The 24008-nt window shown below is 35.3% G+C and overlaps 1 protein-coding gene across 5 annotated transcripts in view; it reads right to left on the bottom strand.

Moving 5' to 3' along the window:
* The window catches only part of slmb (beta-transducin repeat containing E3 ubiquitin protein ligase slmb), a 166229-nt gene that overhangs the window by 7370 nt on the left and 134851 nt on the right, over positions 1–24008 (bottom strand). For 4 of the 5 annotated variants that reach the window (XM_081762958.1, XM_081762962.1, XM_081762961.1 and 1 more), the window contains exons 10-11: positions 16580–16749; positions 8253–8305 (exon numbers count right to left, since the gene is read on the bottom strand). In XM_081762958.1, coding sequence (XP_081619084.1) covers positions 8299–8305; positions 16580–16749 — 177 coding nt within the window. In that variant the 3' untranslated portion in view covers positions 8253–8298. The remainder of the gene's footprint in view (positions 1–8252; positions 8306–16579; positions 16750–24008) is intronic. The other variant, XM_081762959.1, reaches the window with a different exon arrangement.

The following is a 24008-nucleotide window of genomic DNA, read 5'->3' on the forward strand; positions in this document are numbered from 1 at the left end:
AGTATAATAAGCAACACGGGCTCTGTTCCACAGCTTTGCAAGCCGGGAGCTTCTGAGTTTGGTTCACTAACGATATTCCGCTTGTTTAATATTATATATAACAGTGTCACTTTTTAAACATACAGCCCTGATTACATATCTTTATTTCAACTATAAACTTTTAGAAGTATTTTTCCAGACATTCCACACAACATCTCATCCTCCCAAACCTATCCTGGAAGCACTGGTTCCACTGGATTTCAAACACTGCGCCTAGATGTTCTTTGCAGGAATTCGCAGCATCTCCAGGGGTGGAAAACCAATACTCACGAAGCTTCTCCTTCAATAAGGGAACAGAAAAAAGTCAAACCGGTAAATCAAAGTTTCATTACCTGTCACAGTGTCTAAAACCTTCCTAGAACCCCCATTTCTAAAGCATATCTTAACAGCCAGGGCCATAGGCCAACTCCGTTACAAGTACAGATACAAAAAAATGGAACACGAGTGAATTTGTTGAAAATAAATGGTTTTCAATCTAAAATGGTGGAATTTTTCCAATCACACCAGCCGTTTGGGCTCCACAATGGTAAGGCGACCTATGTTAAATGAAAAAGCAACGTTGCCAGTTCAGTATAAGGTAAGTTGAGGTGCGAGAATACACTTTCTTAAGTATAATTGAGTATTCGTTTCGCAAGAACCAAAGAATTGTGAAACACCGAGATTAGATAGTGCGCATACAATTCCTTGAACCGCTTCCAATAGGTCCCATACTTTTGAAATCTGGTCGTTTTAAAACGCAGGGCTCATAGTGGTCTGGTATCTTGTAAATTTTGAAGAGTGACCAAAAGCACACGAGAAAGTGACCGAAAGCACACGAAAAAGTTACCAAAATCTCATCATGCCCCGTTTTTTCTTTGTCAATTTCTCCATCATCTCTCTTTGTTATTTTGTTTCATCTTTTCTTCTTTACTTCTTCTTTTTGAGCTTCCTCCTTTCTTAGGTTTTCTAAGTATGCTTTGTAGTTACGGTAAGCAGACTTAGCAGATGTAAGAAGCTTCTGAGTAAGTGGAACCTGTTCTGGCCTATTTCCGAATTTCTTCATCACAGACATTATATTTAACTTAGCATTGAGAGTTCTCAAAGTTATGAAATATTCAAATTCATCACCTACTCTTAAGAAGAACATACAAGAAGCATAATACATGACGAACATGATGAACCACACAAACACAACGTTGAGCGGAGCGTTAACTATTAGAGAAAACTAAAAGACTATTATGATAGAACAGACACAGAAGGGTTCTCAACCCCACCTTGAGAGCTTAAACATCCACTAACCATCCACTATGCTTCAGAAAGAAGAAAATCTGAAGTGAGAATAAAGCTGACTGTTTCACATGTGGCAGCAAGTACTGAAGCTTTCAAAACAGTAACGAATAACAAGTTTCTGCCTTTTTCCATTTATTTTTATAATATTTTTCTTAGAAACTGCCAATGTAAAACATAAATCATACGAAAAAGTAACTTTACCTCCCAAAAAAGTAACTTTTAGTGACCAACTTGAAAAAAAGTAACTTTTAGTTAAAAAAAAAAAAAAAGTGACTCGCTATAAGCCCTGAAAACGTAATGTTTCGAATTTTTTGGCGGTTTATAACCTTGAGAGGGCGTTTTTTTCTGACCCATATTTATTATAAGGGTGAGTCATAGTCTTGCAATATTTCCACGAATTGAACAGCAGGCGCATATATATGCTGTGACCCACCGTTAAGTACAAGGTCAAACTGTCAAAAGAGAGAGAGAGAGAAAAGCGGTCAATTTAATACAGAGGTCACCATTCCATCAGTGACGATGAATGCGTAACAACAACAACAACGTCTGATACATAAGCTCTTACTATAGGAGTTTAATCTCGGGCATAACGATATGGCAGTAAACCCAAAATATTTGTCATGCTAATGGGGAAGGTACAGTGAACCAGAGCACAGCAACTTGGTTTTAAAAAACGTCGTTCAGGTTGTAGAAAGGTCGAAAACCATGCAAGGTACACCGCCCCAGCGTTTAAAGATTGAGATTACAAGCCATTGAAGAAATCCATCCATCTGTACACGACGACTATCAAACCAACTCTGCATGTTGTAGTCCACTGTATTGTGCACCTTCACAAATTCGAGAAAACCACCAGGAACTGCTGCATTGTGCAATATGAATTGACCCCAGCTCAGGTCCAGAGGAAAAAGGATGTGTGCCGACAACTGCTGCAAAATCAGCGAGATGTGCATATGCTGAAACGGGTTTTCACACGCGACGAAAAGTGGGTGTTTGTCCGAAATCCGAATATGCAAAAACAGTGGTTGATTAAGAGCCAGCTTTCAGAACCGGTTGTTAAAAGAGGCTATTTCGAGCATTAAGTCATGCTCAGTGTGTGGTAGAAATACGAGTGGGTAATTACTTCCAGTTCGTTTCTAATGGCCTAACATCGACTTTTATTATGAACAGCTGGAGTGGATGTGTGCTGCACTACGCCTAAAATATCCTGTATTGGGTGAATCGAAAGCACGCCTAGCTGCAACAGGATAACAAAGCCAAATTTAACTCGAAAAATACAACCAAAAAAGCAGGAACTTGATGGTATCAAACAGATGGCACACAGAGTCTGATTTTTCACCTTCGGATTACTACCTGTTTCGAACCATGGTGCACTTCTGAAATTACTAGGCTTCACTAACCAGCAGTGACTTCCGACATCCTACATGATAAGCTATACTTTTAATGTTAACCTGCTACCGTTGTATTGTAGCAGCAGGTAAACTGGTCGAAGTCTTCACAGTTAAGCACGGACGTCACCGAAGTGAGAAAATCTCTCAATATTTTTCAGACCAGTATGCTTTACGAATATGAACAGGGAACAAACAGTACTGAAACAAGAACAATTTGATTAGGCTGCATTCCTCGATGTATGCTGGTAAGAGCGGCATGAATGGTCGTAGGTCGTAAAGAAAGATATAACTTTTCATTTGAACTTACATGCAATATTAAGCAATCAAGAATTAAACAATCGATAACTAAACTTCACTCAAAATCCTGAATTTATTGTTGCTGTTTCCGTTCTTTATTCTGACACAGACAAAATGAAAACCAGCACAACCTTGTAATATAACAATGGCGTTGTCAAACTACTTATTTCCCTTTCCTCATCCGTCAATTCTACTGTTTGATGTGTATTTTGTCCAAAGACACAGCATGAGATTATAAGAGCCTCTGAAAAATCTTAGTCCTACATTTCGAGAAAGAAAGGAAAAAAAAAAAAAAAAAGGTTGCATTTCAGTAAATACAAATATATTGTTGTAAAACTAATAGAAACAATTGTACACTATACTGATGTATAATTGTAATTTGTAACACATGTGTGAGATGTTAAGGATGCGTGTGCAACATGTGGTTGCTGCTCGTGCATTAAGTGACTGCAATATGTGAAGCTGGATGGAACGGAGCCATATTGAGGTACGAAGACGGTGGTGATGAAAAATGGGAGACCTCTGAGTGTTTCAAGTTAGCAGGCGCACGATATCTAAGTGGCCAGTGTGTAAATTGTGTCGCGAGGAACAGTATACAAGATGATGGTGGCCTATTATCGAGTTACTGAAAGGTGGCCTCTGACAGACAGCTGCACATGTTTAAACAATACGAGAGGGGGGGGGGGATTGTTCGCCAATCACAGCAGTATTCTTCCACGCTGTTTCTAGGCAACAAAGGTCACTGACCGCGTTGTTGCCGGTAGTTGAGATGACTTGTTAAACGTCTTAAGTTTGTCCCCAGAGCTGCTGTCTCTGTTGCTGAGCCTCTGGCAACAGCACCTCTAATACTCCACGAGCTTTATCCAACTGTCAGAAGCCACCTTTCCTTGTGCACACAGTATATAACTCCGAAAAGCATCGCTCAGCAAATATTGAATGAGAGAGAAGCATCAGTAACAGGTATTGCCAAGCATTCAAGAGGACTGTTACCAAGGACCGTAGAGCTAATATGACAAAAGTGACTGTAAAATTTATTCAATCTGCGCATAAAATAGTCTACTGTGAAAATCGCAATCCGACGCGAGCTACATAAGCTGCACTTTTGTGATCAGGTTCCAATTACTACACCGCTTATCGCTAGAGCACAACGAAAATGGTATGGAGAACAGGCGGAGTGGACAGCCGACTGAAAACGCGTAATACGGTCTGATAAGTCCTCTTAGACTTATTTCCAACAACAAACTGAGTTTATGTATTGGTCTCCCCCAAAGAAACTACGCATAGAGCACTTCCTTTGCGTAAAACACAACGGTTACTCTTCCTCTGGAAACAATTCGTAGATTTATATGATTTCATTCCACAACGAGTCAGAGCTGCTTTGTACGTTAACGGTGGTCCCACGCTGTATAAAAACAGGTACGTTACATTTTCTTCATATATATAAAGCAAAGTATCAATTTTGCTTTACACCAACTTCAGGGTCACTACTGGTCTTCGTTCGCAAGTTACAAGCTTCTGACTACTTTATTTTCCGTGAAATGGTACAGCTAATTATCGTGCTCAAAACTATATAAGTAGAGACACGATTTTGTGGTAAATAAAAATTCGCAATTTCGTTATAAAAATACGCGTAAAGCGGAATAAAATCGTGAATAAAAATTCAATGTAAGAACACTTATTTTCCTTGGCAATTATAATTAGTTACCTTTTATTTCACCTTAATTTCCACTCATCAATCACCATGATATGAGATCATACAAGACTATAGCAAACAATATTTGAGTTTTTAAAAAATAACACTAAGCATCCTCACTGAATAAAAGTATAATTTAAAGAAAAAATACACACAGAGAGAACATTAATAGAAAAAAAATAACTTTAGTGTTCACAGTTTACTTATGCAAATAACACTTAAGCATTGTTTCAATGTTTTCTGGTGTTAAATTTGTTCTTTTATAGGTAAGCATGTCATTGTAAGAAGAGAGAGCCCTCTCTACATCAACATTCAAAAATGATATGTACACTCATGTCCAAAATGATTGTCACATATCTATAATTGTCTTCTTGTAAGACATAATTTGATAATGCTTTTGTAGGATACTTTTAATACTGATACTATGTGTATAATCGGGAAATGAATATTTGTGGTAAATTTCATAGGGAAAGAATTATAAATACGAAAATTAGTATGGGTGAAACAAAATGTTGCTAAATGGAGAAGAAAGTTTTATTTTCGTTTTATTGTTCTTATTTACTGCTCTTTTGACATGAAATGTGTCACATACATGTTTTTGCCGATTATACACATACTAAAAATGTTAGAAATACGGGGCAAATTCGTTATCAAATTATATTCCTACAACAACATATTTATAGACATGCGACAATAATTTTGGACAGGAGTGTACATTAGTTGGACACTCTTTCCTGCGATTTCTGAATGCTCATTTAACATACCGCGCAACATTCTTTCCTCATTATCCACTTCATCCGTAGATACCGTTTGGAGCTCGCATGTAAAATTTCAAAAATTCATGGTGCTCTGTTTTCTCAAAAATAAGAATTTTCATCACATTGCATTGAAAAATTCACTTTTGAGTAAATTTCGTGGAATATCGGGATTTGTTGCAAATTTCGCTAATTCGACAGAATTTTGCGTTTAATCGCGAGCGTTTTATGGCCTAACAAATGGTGAAAAAGTATACATTTAGGTACACAACGTTTTCGCACAAAACTGATACATTTCATGTGTCACCAAAAAATCGTGTACTTATATATAAGCTATGAAAGGAATTCACAAACGGACAAGGGACATTATGATTAATTATGATTTAGTATAATACAAGATCATAATAGTTATATGAAACAATATAATATACTGTAAAAGCTAAATGTTTGTAAGATGCTACCAAAAATTGAACCTACAATTTAATTATTATTATTAAGGAACATTGATCTGATTGGAATTACGAAAATTACACTGTATTTGTTTACTGTACCTAGTTAATATTATTTAAAAAAAAGAATAAAAGCACCTATCTATTAAAATGCTACAATAGCAATTAAAAGCGCCCGATCTCCAACGTATAACTATGGCTTTCAAATCTTTCATTTACGGTTATGTGTGATTTCACGTTTAACAGACACAAACATTTTAAGTACGAGTACTTTAAATAAATCAGTTAACTAGATCTTTTTCATAAAGTTTATGATATAAAATTGTTCTTCAAAGCCTTTGCATTTTAGTAAGCCTTCTCCAAAATCAATGCACATGAATTGTACTTCCATCTTCAGAGTTCTTTTAAACTATATGTTGTGGAAATTTATATGTTTGTGGCCAATCCTTTTGACAATGAGATCTCGGAGACTACAGGCTCTAGAAAGATGACGTTTTCACTGATCGATTGGAAATTTTGCGTAGATTGTCCAGTTCTAATTGAATATTTTAAAAACATGGCCGTTATTTCTTTATTACATTTTTTAGGGTGCGCATGGAAGCGTTGAAATTAAAATAAATAATAAATAAAAAAACCTAAAGCACAGTATCCTACGCGTTATACATTCCAACACCACGTTTTTGTATATAGGGGTTGCATGTGTCTCACGCGTTCATTCATGCCAAATAATAATGAAAAAGGAACGATAATCATTTCTCCAGTTTAACCAGTAAGATGAATCTTTATTTTTGGAGTGACTTGCCCAATGAACACCATATACAACTGCGATTATAATTAATTGCGTATGTAATGTATTTGCTTATTACATACTGCGTGCAAGAAGAAAGAAAACACTGGTCATGCATGAATTAGAAACTCCAACCGGAAGTAGGTTCAAATCTTGCAAACGGTGCGAAATATTGAGGTCCCCTTTATGATACGCCTTGCCGATGTTTTTTAAATCAAGACTTTTTTCACTTGTGTCTGTAAAGGGACATGTACAGATGTGAGGAATGAGAAGGATATTTATGCTCATATGCGAATGATGCGCTGTGTAGAGAGCGCAGGTTCAGCTAGTTCTATTCTAAAAGAGGTTTCTCTTCTGATTTGTTCTAATCACATAATGCCTGCATTGGTGATTAGTGTGCTCTACTTTCATTCCGTGCAGTGATACAATCCAGTCCCTTCCAGATGATTAAACCAGTTGGGAAAACCTCACCAATGCTTTCAGTGCTCGAGTGTGGTGATTTGTACTTTGTGTAGTGCTTATGTTATTGTGGATTATCTGACAATGAGATGCATGTAACCGTGAAGCAGAAGTGTAATAATGTAGAGAAATAGTTCTGAGTGCATTAGATTAATGTATCTAATGTTATAAGAGAAGCTGCTCTAGCAAGAGGATGCCCGAAAGACCGTTATATACTTTGGAAAGGAAGCTATACATGGTTCTTTAAGAACCTAGCCAGATGAAAAACAGCTTGCTTATAGTGAGTTCATTCATTATTTCTATATTTGAGGTATAATTCGTTAGATATTTCCCCAAAATCTACCTATAACTCTAAAATTTATTTTGTTCGTCGTCAGTTAGGGTGACACTTGTGGAACTTGATGAAATTTAGGGTACATATCTATCCTGAGACACCAATTTCGTGAATGAAGAAAAGAAAAAAAGATATTACCTGTAAGCAGTGTAAATACTTTCGATAAATAAAACAATCTAGCAGAGTAAGTATGTAAGTAATACATACTGATGAATCTTAGGTGAACGCTGAACACAATTTCAAAAAGGGTGGAGAGATACTGAAGCTTAAACATCACGCCATGCTTTCCTGTCTAGCTTGAGTGTCGGTTTTAATGTGTCAAATAATGTAACAGGAATTCACGTTCTGCTTTAATAGACAGTTCGGTTTGTAAAACTAACGAATACAGGTAAGTTAAAAGAAAATGTCAGTATTTTTATTTATTTTATCTGCATTTTAACGCGTACTTTCAATCTTATCCTTGATGTCTTATTTCACCTTTTTTCTTTGAATCGGTAGATGTTTATGCTAACCGTACAGGAAACTAAAATTCTTGATGAAAGATTGACTTTCTCCGCACTCAGTCACTGTGAGAGAAATAAGGCAAAGCTGTGCCCCCACAGGAGCTATAATTTATCCTGGAATAATCACTACGTAGAGCTACATTTACTGCATATACTTTAACACAAAAGTCTGAAGTTATGTAATAAACCTACACCGTTCTCAATGGAACTTTACGTAAGTGATGTCTTTCAATTTTTGTCATTAACTATGTTAAGTTTTGCTATTATTTAGTTACTTACCATGTCTCTTTACAAAATCTGCAGTCACCTGGATGGATGGCTTCACTCAAAAACTGTAAAGATACATACATATATATTGTTAAAAACAACAATAAAAAAAATGATATTGTTATTAGTTATCGAAAAAATTTAACATATTATTGTAAAGTTGTTTTTGCCAATTGATAAATATCATACAACATGATTAGCGATGGCCTTGTATGAAGTTATCTACAATAAAAATTAATTTTGTGATTTATAAAACGAAATACCTCAGTTTACCATAAGTAACATAAGTTTTGTTCTTATATTGGCATTAATATAGGATTACAAATTAAATTATAGTAATAAGTCTTACTTCACTATATTCTATCTATGTGAGTAAATATAATTCCTTCAATGTTTTGGATGGAAATCATCAGGCTTGATCACGAACATATGATGATGGTTTCTGACGGTATAGGCAGATGCAATATGACAGCAGTATCGGGGGGATGTGGTATGAAGTTGAACGTATATAAATGAAGAAAATACGAGATTGTACAACTAGAAGAAGTGACAGAATTTAGTTCGAGACAATGTTACAAATGACAATGTGAACGGTTAGATGAAATATGTTACGTTAAGATAGGAATCAAATGAAGAATATATTACAATTATATTGATATAGAAACAAGTGTATATGATTTGAGTGCTACAATTGGTGTATATCCCCGTGGTAGCAGTTTATTACTATTGAATGAAGTAAGATTGACTGCAAGGTTACGAAGTCATGATACTGTGTACTAGCAAATGCTGCCATGTGTTACTGTGAGCAATGTTTGGCGTGCTTCCTTCTGCACCTTTCACATTGATTTCGTCTGAACTCGAAGTCTCGCAGGAAATTCTAACGTCTCGTATGGATATCAGAGTGAATAATCCCTATCCCTTTTTCTTCCATTCTAAGTCAAACAACTAAAACGCTGAAAACAAGCGTTTAATTATTTAAATAGTAAGTCCAAACACCACATTTCATGTATCTACCCTTCGGGGATTTCGAGATACGGGATTCACTGCACCTTCTTCTTTTCTCTTCTAGGTTGAAGTATCAGAAAACTCTGAAATAAGACGTAATTATTTTAAATGAGAAGTTCAATCTCTACCCCTAAAGGATTCAGAGATATGAACAGATTATTATAGTAACTGCAACCCACTTTTCCTTCCCTTACACTTCGAATTTCCGAAAATCCTTCTTCACCTTACGTCACAAATCCTATGAACTTTTCAAACAGAACATATATTGGTTAAAAAAAAAATACTTATTGTTTGCAAGTCTAGTTTATTGTTAACGAATTAGTCTATAGCGAATTCAATCTACCTTTGACATACATCGAAAGAGAAGCTCACAACGGTGATTTTAAAAATGCACTGTCAAAACTACTTTCATCTAGATGAACCTCAATCAAAATGGCAGTTACACATTCGTTTTCCTTGTGTTATACTTATTTAAATTACTAAGTTAAGTTAAAGATTTCCAACAATAATATCCGTATTTTATTTACACTCTCTTGGTAAGAGTTTAATTCTGGACTTTTTGTCAATGCGAACGATGCGAAAATTTTCCTTTCAGCGTTATCTTTTAAAAATGTAATATTCAGGCTTATGTGAGATTACAGTTTATTATCCTCAAGTTTATTTTTAGACAAAGAAAAATTAAAGTACAGAATAACTTCTGAAGTTCCAAATGGATGCCATGTTGGAATGCACTCGGGTAGGCTGCTTTGTATATTCTTGATGGCGAGAAAACTGGTGTATTTGTAACAAATTACGAATCATTGGAAAATCATGCTTCATACTTATTGCAATAAACTATTAAAACTAGATAACGTTTTCGAGGAGAAATCCTCATCTTTAGCTTTCTTGAGTCTGAAGAAGGTTACAAAGATAAAAACATGTGGAAAGGTGAAAGGATAAAAATGGTAATTCGAAGTAAATATACCACTTCACCTCAAACAGTACTGTGGTAAATGAACTAACGTTGATCACTATAAAGCTAGTCACTGACCTTTTTCAGACTCAAGAAAGCTGAAGAGCAAACAAGAGTACCTTGAAAACGTTACTTACGCTTCGTAATTTATTGCGGCATGAAGCATTTTCTTTTGTTTGCTATAATGAATATATCACTGATCGTAAACTGCACTTCTATAAATTACTGAATTTTCTATATTTTTTGGAAGGTGAAAGGATTATACCACTTTAATATTTATCTAATAGCACCTAATTACAGAATATAGTGAAGCAAGACCGTTTTTGCATTTTTCGTACACACAACAAAGACATGGTTCATCCTACAACATTATCTGCAGGTTTCATTCCCCCCCCCCCACACACACTTCTCTTGCCTCGAATCAAATAAATGTTATTCAAAATATCGTGGCTATAATACCAGGAATTTTATAAACAATATTATATAATATGTATACATATCGTATTTAGATCATATAACACTTTACTGAATATCAAAAATTCGTATGAATTATAAAACCAATTAACAACACTTTACTACATTAAAACTTAAGATCTCATGAATTCGACATATTTTACAATTCACATATAACGGTCTTGTCCCTTTTCTGTTCAGCCATGCAAAGTGACATGTTACCGTTTTCTGATGCTCCATGTCCTCCAAAATTTTACATTATTTTGAACAGTTAAAATTTAACAAAACTTACGAAATTTTCGAGAAGCTTTCTGTGATATTTTCTTAACGTAATAGCTCGGATTTTCTTCGGACTATATCCAATCTTATTCATTCATATTTGTTTCTGATGATTTGGAGCTAAAACTTTGGTTACAGAAAATTTTGAAAACTCATGCTTTTGTGTGTCCCAACTCATAATACTGATGCAATTGGAAGGAAAAATTATGAACAAAATCAAACTACAGCGACCACCCGAAACTGTGGAGGTCCGCTGCATGCAAGGTAAATTTATAACTACTTGCGTGTTCTGCTTTGATAGTTTGTTCTCTTCCCTGAAGTTTCTATTGTTATATATTACAGTATAAAGTTAATGTAGCTCACAAAACGAGATTCCCAGCCTACATCCCACAAGTATTTAAATATCAAACATCTCAGGTATTACTTTTGAACCTGAGAATTGTTTATGAACAAATCTTTAAATCATAATCATAATCATAATAATTTTGATTTCTGAACATGTCTTAAATTTGCAAGAGCCACTGACCAGTTACAACTAGGTCTTCAAAAAGGCTGTTACTAAATTCATATTTCATATTCATCTCTCTTTTCTGATATATCGAAAATAAACTCTTCGAACCAGAAATATGAATTACTGACAAAATCAACTCACTCAAGCACAACAACGCATAAAATAGACGCACTATAAAAATTATGCAGAGTGGAAAAAAAAATTCACCATTCTTTGCTTTGGTAAGAACTACCTAGAAACTCATATAATACATCCTGTGTATGATCTGATTCACCTACATATATAACAGCTCAGTGATGGACTTCCATTTAATTATATCAAAATACATTTTAGTTAAATAAAAATAATTTAGAAAAAAAAAAAAAAACTACGAACACCCTGCATTTTACGCACGAATTTTGTTCTTAAAAATGCAACATAAATGAGTAACCATTATGTTTTACAGTATCCTTCGAACAGTATAATAGAAGCAAACTAATATATGATGCTTTAAAACAGTTAAAATGAAAAGAAACATGGGGCTTCCATTCAAAGTTAAGATTCCTTCAGAAAGAAAGAAACAGATATAGAGAAAAGATAAATGTACATTTTATATAATTGAGAAAACACCGTGAAACAGAAATTATATTTGAGAAGCAATCTCAGTGCAGAGTGCAAAAGCAATCCCGCATCCCACCACAAAGATAATTTACGACAGTAATGAAACTGTCGGGTTATTTAGCCTTCAAAGGAGGTAAGTAAATAAATTTGGTTGTTCCCGTGAATACTGACTAAATCTTGGATCTAGTTCTTACTCTGGTCCAAAGAAAATTCACATGCTGACAAACATTACGCATGCATACATGCACCATTCGTTATTCATTATAAGTTAGTCAATTAATGAGAAAAAAAAAATCTTTATGAAATAGTTCAATACGAACATACAGGGTGTTCAAGAAAAAATTCTAGAGGTTAGGGTTAATTATGTTAACCAAATATTATAATAGAAACAGATTTCCGTTTTACACTTTAAAATTATTTTCATTCTTCTACTCCATAAAATTATCCACGATGAAAGCGTGAACTCCCGATCAACAACCTATCCTGAACTTAATCTGTTTTAAAATTGGACCATATTAATCGTTAAACTCAATTTGCCTGCAACGCGGTAAAAATTCTGATAGTCAGGAGTAACAAATGAAATTAAATAAAATTTCTACTTTTTATTTTCCATGATTATTTACCGAAGCTAAGGAAGACAGTGGTGATGACTATGAATGCAATAGCGGAGTGAAGGAAGTTGGGGAAAGGGGACAACCCTGAGAGAACATACGCACACGGTGTCTGTCTATCATCACAAATAAATAAATTTAAAAAAGCGAATTGGAGATGCAGGCAGAAGTAAGTAATATATTAAGATAATTTCTAATTACATACATAGACTATTTCACTGAAGTAGTTGAAAACTTGGAACACCCGTAAAATGACATATTATAAACGTTTACTACATTTCGAAACTGATATGATACGGCATATCAAGTGTAATAAATATATCAATTCTACCATTAAAGAAACTTATTAATATTGTATTTTTTTAAAGAAGTCTCTTTACACATTAAGTATTCCATTCCTACTCTAACGATTTTAAGGTATTGTACTTTCTAAGCTGAAGATACCTACGGAGAACACCTTCAGTGTTAGTAGGTTTCAGATTATTACGAAATAGCCACATGTCTAGCAATTATGTACCTTCAGATATAAAACCACAAATTACCGTAGTTACTCAATGGTTTCATATACGGCATAATTATATATATATATATATATATATATATATATATATATATATATATATATATACAGAGGTTGGACAAAAAAATCTAAAACGTTTGCAAAAGTGTGAAAATCATACCTAGTATTGTGCGGTGCCTCTTTTTGCGTCCAAAATAGCTTGGATCCGACGTGGAATGGACGTATACAGCTCCTAAATCGTGGTGTGTGGAATTTTATACCATTGTTCCTCCAAAACATGCTCCAGTTCCTTAAGGGATGCTGGTTTAGGGCAATGAGACCGAACACGCCTTTCTAACTTAGACCACAATGGCTCAATGATGTTCAAATCTGGTGATTGTGGAACCCAGGGGAGCTGTGATAGCTCCTGGTCATGCTTCTCAAACCATGATTTCACCGTTTTTGCAGCGTGACAGGGTGCCAAATTATCTTGGTAGATGCCATCACAATCGCGGAACAATATTTGGGCTATGGGTAGAACCTGGTCCTCCGAAATGGCCTCATACGCCTTAGCATTCATCATTCCATGCAGGGCTATGATCGGACTTGCAGAAAACCACGGTATCATTGCCCCTACTGTAACAGAACCACTCCCATGCTTTACAGTTGGGAGTAGACAGTCTGTATCATAGGTTTGTGACGGTGTTCTCCATACGTAAACACGACCGGTTGTTGGAAACAAGGTGAAGGTCGATTCATCGGAGCACATTATGTGTTTCCACTGCTCATGAGTCCACGCCTTGTGGTCCTTGCACCACTGGATACGCCTCTTCGCATTTACTGCTGTGACCAGGGGTTTGGCGATAGCGGCCCTGCCATGAATTTTCATTTTATGAAGTTCCTGTCGCACTGTTTTCGATAAAGCCGAGTTCTATAGGCCGGAATTGAGTTCAGACGTAATTTTCATTACAGTGGTCTTCTTTTTAGCTGCTACAATCCGTTTTAATGCCCTCCGATCACTATCTGACAGGATCGTCTTTCGACCACTGTTGTGCTTCACAGACGTCGTTTGTCCATGAATTGTGTATGCCCTCGTGACATTGAACACAGTGCCTTTCGATACCCCCACAATGATCGCCACTGTTGCCACTGAAGCTCCAACCAGATGGGCACCAACGATCATGCCTCTTTGGAAGTCTGTCAGGTCGCCCATTTTACCGCACCACTTTCACACCACGACACTCACAGATGTACTGGTTACTGCTGGCTGACGGAAGAGGAAGGTCCACATGACACATTGAAAACAAAAAACAATCGGCAACCGCAACAGTTGTTGTACAGTGGAGGGCCAAACTTACGTGTCCTGTATAAAGTGTTTTTAGATTTTTTTTTGTCCACCTCCTGTGTATATATATATATATATATATATATATATATATATATATATATATATATATATATATATATATATATATATATATATATATATATATATATATATCTGCCAGAATCAACTAGTTTAGATTCTGCAGCACATCCAACATATTCATCATCAAATCATTCATTGTCTTATTTCGAAGATGTGACTTCAATGCTGATTCTTCTTTACTAGACCAGAACAAATTTGTAATCACACAAACGTGCAAATTGAATAGCAGTATAACATACATCAATATATTAATTCGAATACAACACGCAAAATCACTGAATTTAGGATACATTTGCTCTGTCATGGTTTCATAATTTTGTCTTCCTCCTGGTGCATCCAAGTTCAACTACAGACACCATTCGTATTAACATTGCTGCATTTCACATAGATATTTATACTGATTTACTCGGATATTCAAACTTCATTCCATTCTCAAGTCCAAACATGGATTTCTTTTTTAATATTCAGAATCATAAATTTGAACTCGTCATAGCAACTAGTTTAACATCACCTTCCAACATGTGGTAATGCATTCACTATTTTAAATTTTGCCAAGTTAAAATACTATAAACTTTAACTAAAATATGCGATACATCATGTAGAAAAAGCTTTGTCTTCCAATTTATGTATGACGAAACTCTTAAAAAAACGTAAATTTTGCTTAATCCAGCATCCACGCAGAATGTTATCGACATTTTTTGCTATCTAGCACTAGAACAAACGCAGAACTTCTATGTTTATGAAAAATTCACAGAAATATGAGACATGTAGCAGCTCAGGCGCGACATTCACTTGGGGTCATTACACCCATACTCCATTTCAGTACGCATATTCTCAGACTGAAACCTCTTTGGGAAATAGGCCTCGAAAATATACAACGTAATGACTGATTCTACTCGAATAGTAGATCTCGCCCTTTAGGCCTCGAGGCCACATACCTAATGAGGACTACTTTTCTACGAAAGAAAAAAAGGCCAGAAAAAATTATGGTAAATGAAATTGCGTGACGCATTTTTCGCATCTCAAAAGACCGAAGTTTATCTTAATTTCAAAATATTTACAGAAAACTAACCCGAAACCGAAAATAACTTGTATAGGATCCACTCCCGACAGAAAGTTCTAAATAAGAATGTAATTTCAGTTCTTTCTTCCAAAAAACCTACTGGGGATTAATCATACGAAATTCTCTTGTCTATTTGCATTTACGTTCTTTTCAACATGAGGATTTTATGAAACCTCGATTTACAGTGTAACATGAGACCCGAATGACGATTTTCCATCTCATTGAGTATCAAGCTCAGGCCTCTCGTACGTACAATAATATATACTAAAAAACTGAATTCAGATTGATAAACTATTATCCATCTCATTATAAAGAAATGGGGAGAATTACATTCACTGAAACATGTTTCAACTCTGCATGGTATTCCTTTACGGTTACGGTTATCATTTCTAATGTGTAATGGAAGCCCTTCATCAAAAAAAACAAAAATAATGCATGCAATTTAGTTATTCTTTGCAAAAGTAACATTAAAAATGAAAATGCAGTTAAGAGCCTCACTAAAAATAAATAAAATTTTGAATTTGCCACTTAACAACCAAATGTGATCACACAAACACAGACATACATACATTAAAAAAAGCACACAAAAGCAACATAAATTAAACAGTTTAACTGAACTGGTAAATCATATTACTTATGCATAGCATCCTTTACATACATACGTATACATGCATAAACACACACACACCTACCCACACACACACACATTTAGTGTCATCAAGCAAATGTCACTAAGCTAACTAAAGACCAGAACAACCAGGGTTCCTAAAAAAAAAATCTTCTACAATCAAACTGGAAAAATAATTTTAAAAGGTAAATAAGTCAAGATAATGAAACATAATCTGAGACTTGTCACGGTATGTCAAATAATTTCTTGTTCCCTAACATGAGAATGAACCCTGGTTGTGATGATTGGAAGAACCATCACTGTAATTACTTTGAGATGTAAGTGTACGTGCGTGATGGTGAGTGATTCTGTTGCTGCTGCGGCGTTCCTTCCGGTGGAGTGCAATTCAGGAAATCCCAGATAAGGATTGTGTCATCGTGTGAACTGCTCACTATTTGGAACTCGTCAAACTGTAGCCTGAATACACGACCAGTATGCTCCTGAGAAAAGGAAGGGAGAAATAAATTAATTATTTACTTGACTTTATATTGAAAGCAACCGAAATCGCTCACATAAGGGTTACTATACACAACGACCAATTTACGCTAACTCTTCAGCGTTTTACTGTAGTAGATATCAAAAAGAATATATAGTTACTTACATGGTACTTACTAAACTGACACATTATTACAATTAACATAAATCTGGAATGGGACAAAATATTTATTTTAACGCATTGGACAATATAAGATTCACAATTCTCACCGTTTTTCCCAAAGAGACCAAGATGTTAAATAAATTTAAATTAATTAGTTTTGCCGAACACACTAACTTCATAAACAAACTGGAAGAAGAATGACAGTCATAATATTATAAATTATATTAGTACTTTACGTAGCTAACCCAAGTTCTGGTTTCTTCAATACAGCATATCAGTACCAATCGCCTACATAGTTCAGTGTTATTTCTTGCAGTTCCATTACTGAAGGCGTAATGCACCCTATCGTTCTGGGAAAGCTATAGAGGGTTCAAGTGAGTTCAACACAAGCCCTGGCTAGTATCTAGGCCGGATAAGCAGGAGCTGGTCCGGCATACTTGGCTCTCTCACTTCTGACTCTGCCGATCAACATATATTTATCAATAAGGCTTTGTATAGATCCAATTAAGGGCTGGATCCATTATTAACAATTTGGTCGATCTAACTTGCAACGAAGTTCAAAGCTTGACCACAATATAAAATTTTCTTTGTATTAAGAGAGAATGGAAAAAAAGCAAAATCAGTACTTTCAAATTCGGTATTTTGTGGAGGGGGAGTATTTCAAAGTAGCTACAGTTTAAGCGCAAAAAATGTGTTAATCTGGCTCTGGTTCAACATATGGTGTGCTTTATGATATCAAGAAGTCCATGGCTCATGGAATCTTAGATCTGAAAGTTTCAAGTAAAGTATAACTGTTATTTCATACTATTTAGTACAATTGTTGTTTGAAAATGTTCCAATCATTGGTGAACCTTCTATATTTTGCAAATTATAATACTGATCTAATATTTTAAGTATTCAATTTTGTCAGAATGTTACCGATAGACATAACTATACCGGGAAGAAGGGTTATATTTAATATTTTACAGCACTGGTCTATTATACAATATCTCACTCTCAATATCAATACCTGCCGGTATAGAAAATTAAGCGCAATGACGTGAATAATCAGAGTAAAGTGGAAACAGTAAAAAAATATTTTTAAAAAGGTATAATAAATGTAAAAATCTCGTGCCATATCAATTTACATGTGCATAATAAACCTCTAAAACTGGAATATTAAGCAGTTTGTTTCCCTTCTAAACTTGCCGCTCCGGGCATTTGTTGCCCCATGCGTAAATACAGCCTTATATATGATAAATGTAGGAAATAACAGATTTTATATCAGGTCAAGCCTTCTATAGGCGACAGGGGTTCGAATCTTGGTCTAGTCGTCCATTTTTTCCCCACTCTTTCGTATATAGAGGTTGATTCATTTATATTGAGCCGAAGTCAATGTGTAATTGCACTGTGCATGCGTAACCCATCGCCGTTGCCATGACACAAGCAACAGTATCTCCTTAGTTACGCAGTACAGCAGTGTGGTCGAACGTAGTCTGATGCCGCCGAAACTGAACACATTCTTGGAGGGGTCACTGTGGCCCTTTATGAAGCTAAGTTTACAGCATCGCGCATTGTAGAAATGTGTCAAGTGCGTAATCTTCGTCTAGGTCGTGCCCCTGTGAATCGTATTATATACGTAAATATGCGGTATAGAGCTCTGAGCCCATCACACCGACGTGAGCATCTAGGAGCCGACCTCCGTGAAGAGGACCCTTCCGCTAGGTTCTGCATATGGAGACCTCCGAAAATCCACACACAAAGCGTGCGATGGCGATCACATGATAGGCGAAAATCAACCGTGCCATTCACAGGGACTTATGCCTCACGGTCTTTCGTAAGAGCAGTGTGCACGCCCTGAAACCATGTCGCGTGGGTGAGTGAAAAAGGAACTGGAGGACGCTATAAGAACGAAAACTCGCGAGAGATCGATGGAAGTCTGTTGTTACTCTTGATGAGGCTTGGATTTACCTCAGACTGTGGTAAAGTTCGTGCCATTACATACAAACCTGTTGACGCCAAAACCCGAAGCACATTCTTCTACCAGTGTGAAGAAAGTTTCAATAAAATAGGTTCATGACTGTGGCCGGTTTTTCGTACAGGGGCAAACTGCGTCTCCAAAAGGTGAAGCGAAACGTCAAAATCAAAACTCATGTCCTGACTGAAATGTACGAGCATGAAGTCACAGCATTGTACGGACAAGAGGTGAACCAGGTTGAACTTCACAAAGACAGGCATCCAGCCCTACTACAAAAACATCACAGGAATTCTATTGCCATATGAAATAGGACACTGTAATTTCGGCAATTTCCTTCTCTGACGTCCCTGTGAACTGTTCAGATCCAGGGCAATGGACTGGTGTATTTTCAGACTCCTCAAGCGGCATCTGTCCCATTGTCGAGTCCGCACTGTCTCTGGTCTGTAAAGAGGAATGCAATATCAATGGTCCAGCTGCAATGAGATCCATTGCAATGGAAACTCCGATGCTGAGTAATAGCCTGCAGATGGTGAGAACACGGCATTTCCTAGGTAAGTGGTACATTCAAATTTGGCTCAATATAAATTAAATCAACCTCTGTAATACCGGTAAATTATGGTAAAGAGCATAGAATATTGGTAGCTATTATATTTGTTTATAAATTATCCATAAATATATGGTTTTGATATTTTTCAGAATGTTACCAGCAAGTTTCACAATACTGACGAGTAACTGCTAGTAGTTGCTATAGGATACGTAATGAATAACTCAAATATCAATTTTACGATGTTTGGGAGAAGGACACAAATCCAACATTCCAAATGTTTAAAGATTTTTACTCATTTTGTTAATGGCTTGAGCTGACAATAGAATGCTATTTTTTCAATATTTATATTTCAAATATTACGGAGCAGTCAGCACAATCCAGACAAAAGAGGTAAAAATTTTTAAGTCGTAATCTGATAGTTGAGTGTTTCGACTGGTGATGTATAATATCTAGGTATTTATTTTAACAGGTAAATACCCTGGATTAGAGATGCAAGGGCTCGGAAAAAACCGGCTTTTTTGGAAAAAAACTCGGTTTTTTCTGCTTTGCTTTTTTGCTTCGGAAATTTTGGGCTTTTTTCAAAATACTGCTTTAAATTGATAAAACAGACTTTGTATCGTTTCTCTATAACACAAAAAATCATTTAATTAGTGGTTGATGCTGATAATAATATAAAACATCGAAAATAAACTATGAATTTCGAAAAAATATTTCAAACAATTTTTCTTCAACATATTTACATTATGAATTCCACAGGATTAACCAATGTATATAATAAGAATTTTTTAACCTCCTATATACAAAAGTAAGCAGAGTTGGCAAGAACCGTGGTTGTTTTTGAATATGCCAAAAACCCGTTTTTTGGGGGATGTTTAAACCAGGCTTTTTTGACTTAGATTTTTTGCTTTATGTATTTATATTACATATTCACAGAAATAGCCTAAGTTTGTTTCGCCTTGATGTTATTATGCAACAGCGGGGTTATGCCGGAAGAACTCCCATAAGCTTAAAGAAGTGCGGTCAGTAAATTTCTTAAGTTGGGAATCTCCCGCCCTAGCCATTGGGAAAATCCCGTCATTACTTGAAATGTAAGACAATAACGGGAAAATCCTGTTATTGCTTTGCATGTAAAATTTAAAGGTCAACGTACCATAATCAGTACGCTAAAACTGAGGTATTAAATTACAAATTTAGTACCGGTACGTAGATATCATTGAAAGTCCAATCCAAGCTAATGTTGGAAGCTACGTAGGCAATCGATAAATTTTGCCAATTTCTATCAATATATTTAAGCAATATTGGCTTCTTTATAAAACAACACGCATTTAGGCATGTAGAAATATACAATTTGGTTTGTTTCGTATATTTAGGCTTAACATCCTTACGAAATACCGAGGTTATCAAGGAGAAGACTTTCGCTTAAACTGACATCCGAACCGCTACTTGGGTTACGCATGAAAAAAGGATTGTGGTTCGACCGAGAATTGAACATGGGACACCTTGATTAAAAGGTGAAAGGGAAATAAAACTATTGCAGGTGGTTTGATATCTGGAAACGTTACCATGAAGTTCACACGATTCGCATTTTTCATTCTTTTTATTTTTGTGGTTTAAACCAGTTATTAAAAAAAAAAAGTTGGTGTAAATCAGCCAACCCTAACAGTAAACACTTCTTTTTAAAGAATACACAAATAACTAGCAAAATAGTATGTAGTATTTTTACTTCAAAATATTCCATACCCTCTTTTTGAAACAAAATAAAATTAAAATAAAACATAAGAGAAATACTTAGATTTATATGATACACTTAAAGGCTGCACATCTAGAACTTTTGGTTCTGTATATTCTTGAAATTCTACAGTTAAGTTTTATAGAACCACCATCACAGTTTACCCAATCCTCAAGTTTTCTGAATTTTTAACAAGAGGGATTCAACATATCATTACGGAACTCCCCCCCCCCCCCCCAAAAAAAAAAAAAAAAAGACTACGGAATATATTTAAGTTAAGCTAAATACAACTGCACAACAAACATGACTGAGTGATTAGCTTTTGCGCTTCTATCGGGAAGTCCGGGATTCAACCAGCATTCGACCATTCTGACAAAGCTTTTCTTCATTCCATCTGTGAATGTAGAAATAGTGCGTGTACTGTGAGTTGGGCGGCTTCCTTTTTTATTGTTTTTAAATCGTTATTATTACTAATTACCAGCAGTGACGGTTTTGCGAAGGTTAGGGGAGCGGTCTTTCGGACTGAAGCCCGTTCCCCAAAGTTACGGAATGTCTGCAACAAACGAAATATCTATTATTTATGCCTTTACTCATAAACTTTAAGCTCCCGTCAAATAAAAATTACGAATGTTTAAAAAAAACTAAACATTAGTAAGAAACCCTTCCCAAAATACTTTTCTAAATGCGCCACTGATTCTCAGTATAAAATGATTTTTAAAGTTGTATCCGGAAGATTATTGCTAAACATTACGAAACGAAATATTAGTTATGCCTGTACTCGTAAACTTCAAGCACTTCCCAAATAAAATTAGGACTTTTTAGGAAACGAAACAATCAGAAAAAACCCTCCTAAAGTACTTTTGTAAATCCGCTACTGATTATTTGTATAAATTGGTATTCAAGGTTGTGTCCAGAAAATTATTGCTAAATCACTTCACAGCTACAGTATAACAGAAATGTGAAAGTACGGTTTGACGGATATATTGAAAAACGTACGCTTTGACGGATAAATAGAAAAACGGGCAAGTTTAACTTTTGCGCTAGAAGCTAGATTACTAAAAGCTCTTAGAAATGAAACACGGATGACAAACTAGAGAAGAAAAAAGATGTCGATAACTCAAAAGTTAAAATAAAGTTAAATAGCCTCTAAAATTACCCTCAAATACTACATTCTTCATGTTAGCTTTAATTCGTAAAACATGTGCTCCATCCATCTTGATGGTGAATTTCAGAGCGAAATATCACATTCAGGTCATGGAATTTTTATCTAATTATAGAATATACTATAAGAAAGCTATTTAGATAGAAAAATCATGAAGTTGAAAAAACCCAAAATTTCCAAAATTCTCGTTTTTTTCCCAAAAAAGCCGGCTTTTTATGTGAAAAGAACCATCGATTCAAAAAAGCCGGCTTTTTTGCATCTCTACCCTGGATAAATACCCGGGTATACACCTAAAATGGCTATTTCGATTTCAGTAGTGAATATTTGGACTTCCTTCTTGCTTATTTATATCATTTCTAAGAGGAACACTAATTACCAACGAACAGACATTTTCTGCAGTAATTGAAGATTAAATTTGAAATATATTACGTAACGTAGTATTGACTGCCCAGTTATCAACATTTTTATTATCATCTGTTTTTCTATTAATTCTAAATTCCGTCTATTACTCCTAGCGGAACGCCATTGGGCAATCTACCCCCTTAATTCTTGGTTAAGCGCTCCTGACTGCACTCAACTAACTACTCGATAAAATGAAATGAAATTCCAATAGGGAACCAAATCAACATTTGGGCTCTTTACAAAGACCATGTACAGTTTGGTATCAGGAATGTCATTTGGTGAGGTTAGAGGGCAATTGCCCCCCCTGAATTTCTCTTAAATATATATATATATATATATATATATATGCACTTTAATCCATTGTATAGTAATATACTAGTAAACATATAAGACTTTTATATGGGGCGGAGCATCTGAAACTAACGCTTCCTGTTTATTAGACCTACACATATTGATATTAAATATTTTAACGATTAAATTTTAAGTAGTACAGTTTGTTTTGGTGTACAAATGCGATTTCCATTATGTTAATCTAATAATATAATAGAATTTTTAATAAATTAGTTGAAATGTCCGGTCTTCGCATGAGGAGAATGAACAGATTTATATATTTGACTCCCGTTGCCTTTTCCTTAGGATACGCATTTCAATAAAAATTGTAATTATAAATACTCGTAAGAAATTTTGCAATCCCCTATTCTCCTTACGATATGCCCTTTAATCAAGCAACACGATAAAAAAAACAAAGCTTGAGGTAGGTACTAACTATCCACAATTCATTTTAAACGGGTAAGCCGTCTTCCTTGATGAGATCACAAGCAACAAAGGTAGGTTTCAATGTGGCGAAAAAATAAAAAAAATACAAAATACACTTTTTCCCCTTAAAACGGAAATTTTCAAAAGTGATGGACATGTGTCCGCTTACTTTCAACGAGGAGTTCCTGCGCCTAGTTTCATTTCCTTAGCTTCAGGGATTCATGTGATATTCATTCTAGAAAAAGTTTAACCCCTTTTCCTCCCTTAGCATACGTATAAAAAATATTCTTTCTTGTTTATTCCTTTCGTAACAAGAGGAGTTTTCTATCTAAATCTCATGTTTGTAGATATATTAATATGATCGGAGTACCGCTTTCAGGAGCAGAGTTTCAAAAGCGCTGAAATCCATGTTTCCTTAATTTTAATTAAAACGAATCTTACACCTCCAACTTAAGCCAATACTACATTAAGCATTAAGAATTTATATACCGAGCTTCACATCCCCAACTTGATAGAATCTTCACATGAGAAATTTCAAATTTATAGAA

The sequence above is a fragment of the Thermobia domestica genome, chromosome 1 (genome assembly GCF_964235325.1).
Source record: "Thermobia domestica chromosome 1, izTheDome1.hap1.1, whole genome shotgun sequence".
Lineage (NCBI taxonomy): Eukaryota > Metazoa > Arthropoda > Insecta > Zygentoma > Lepismatidae > Thermobia > Thermobia domestica.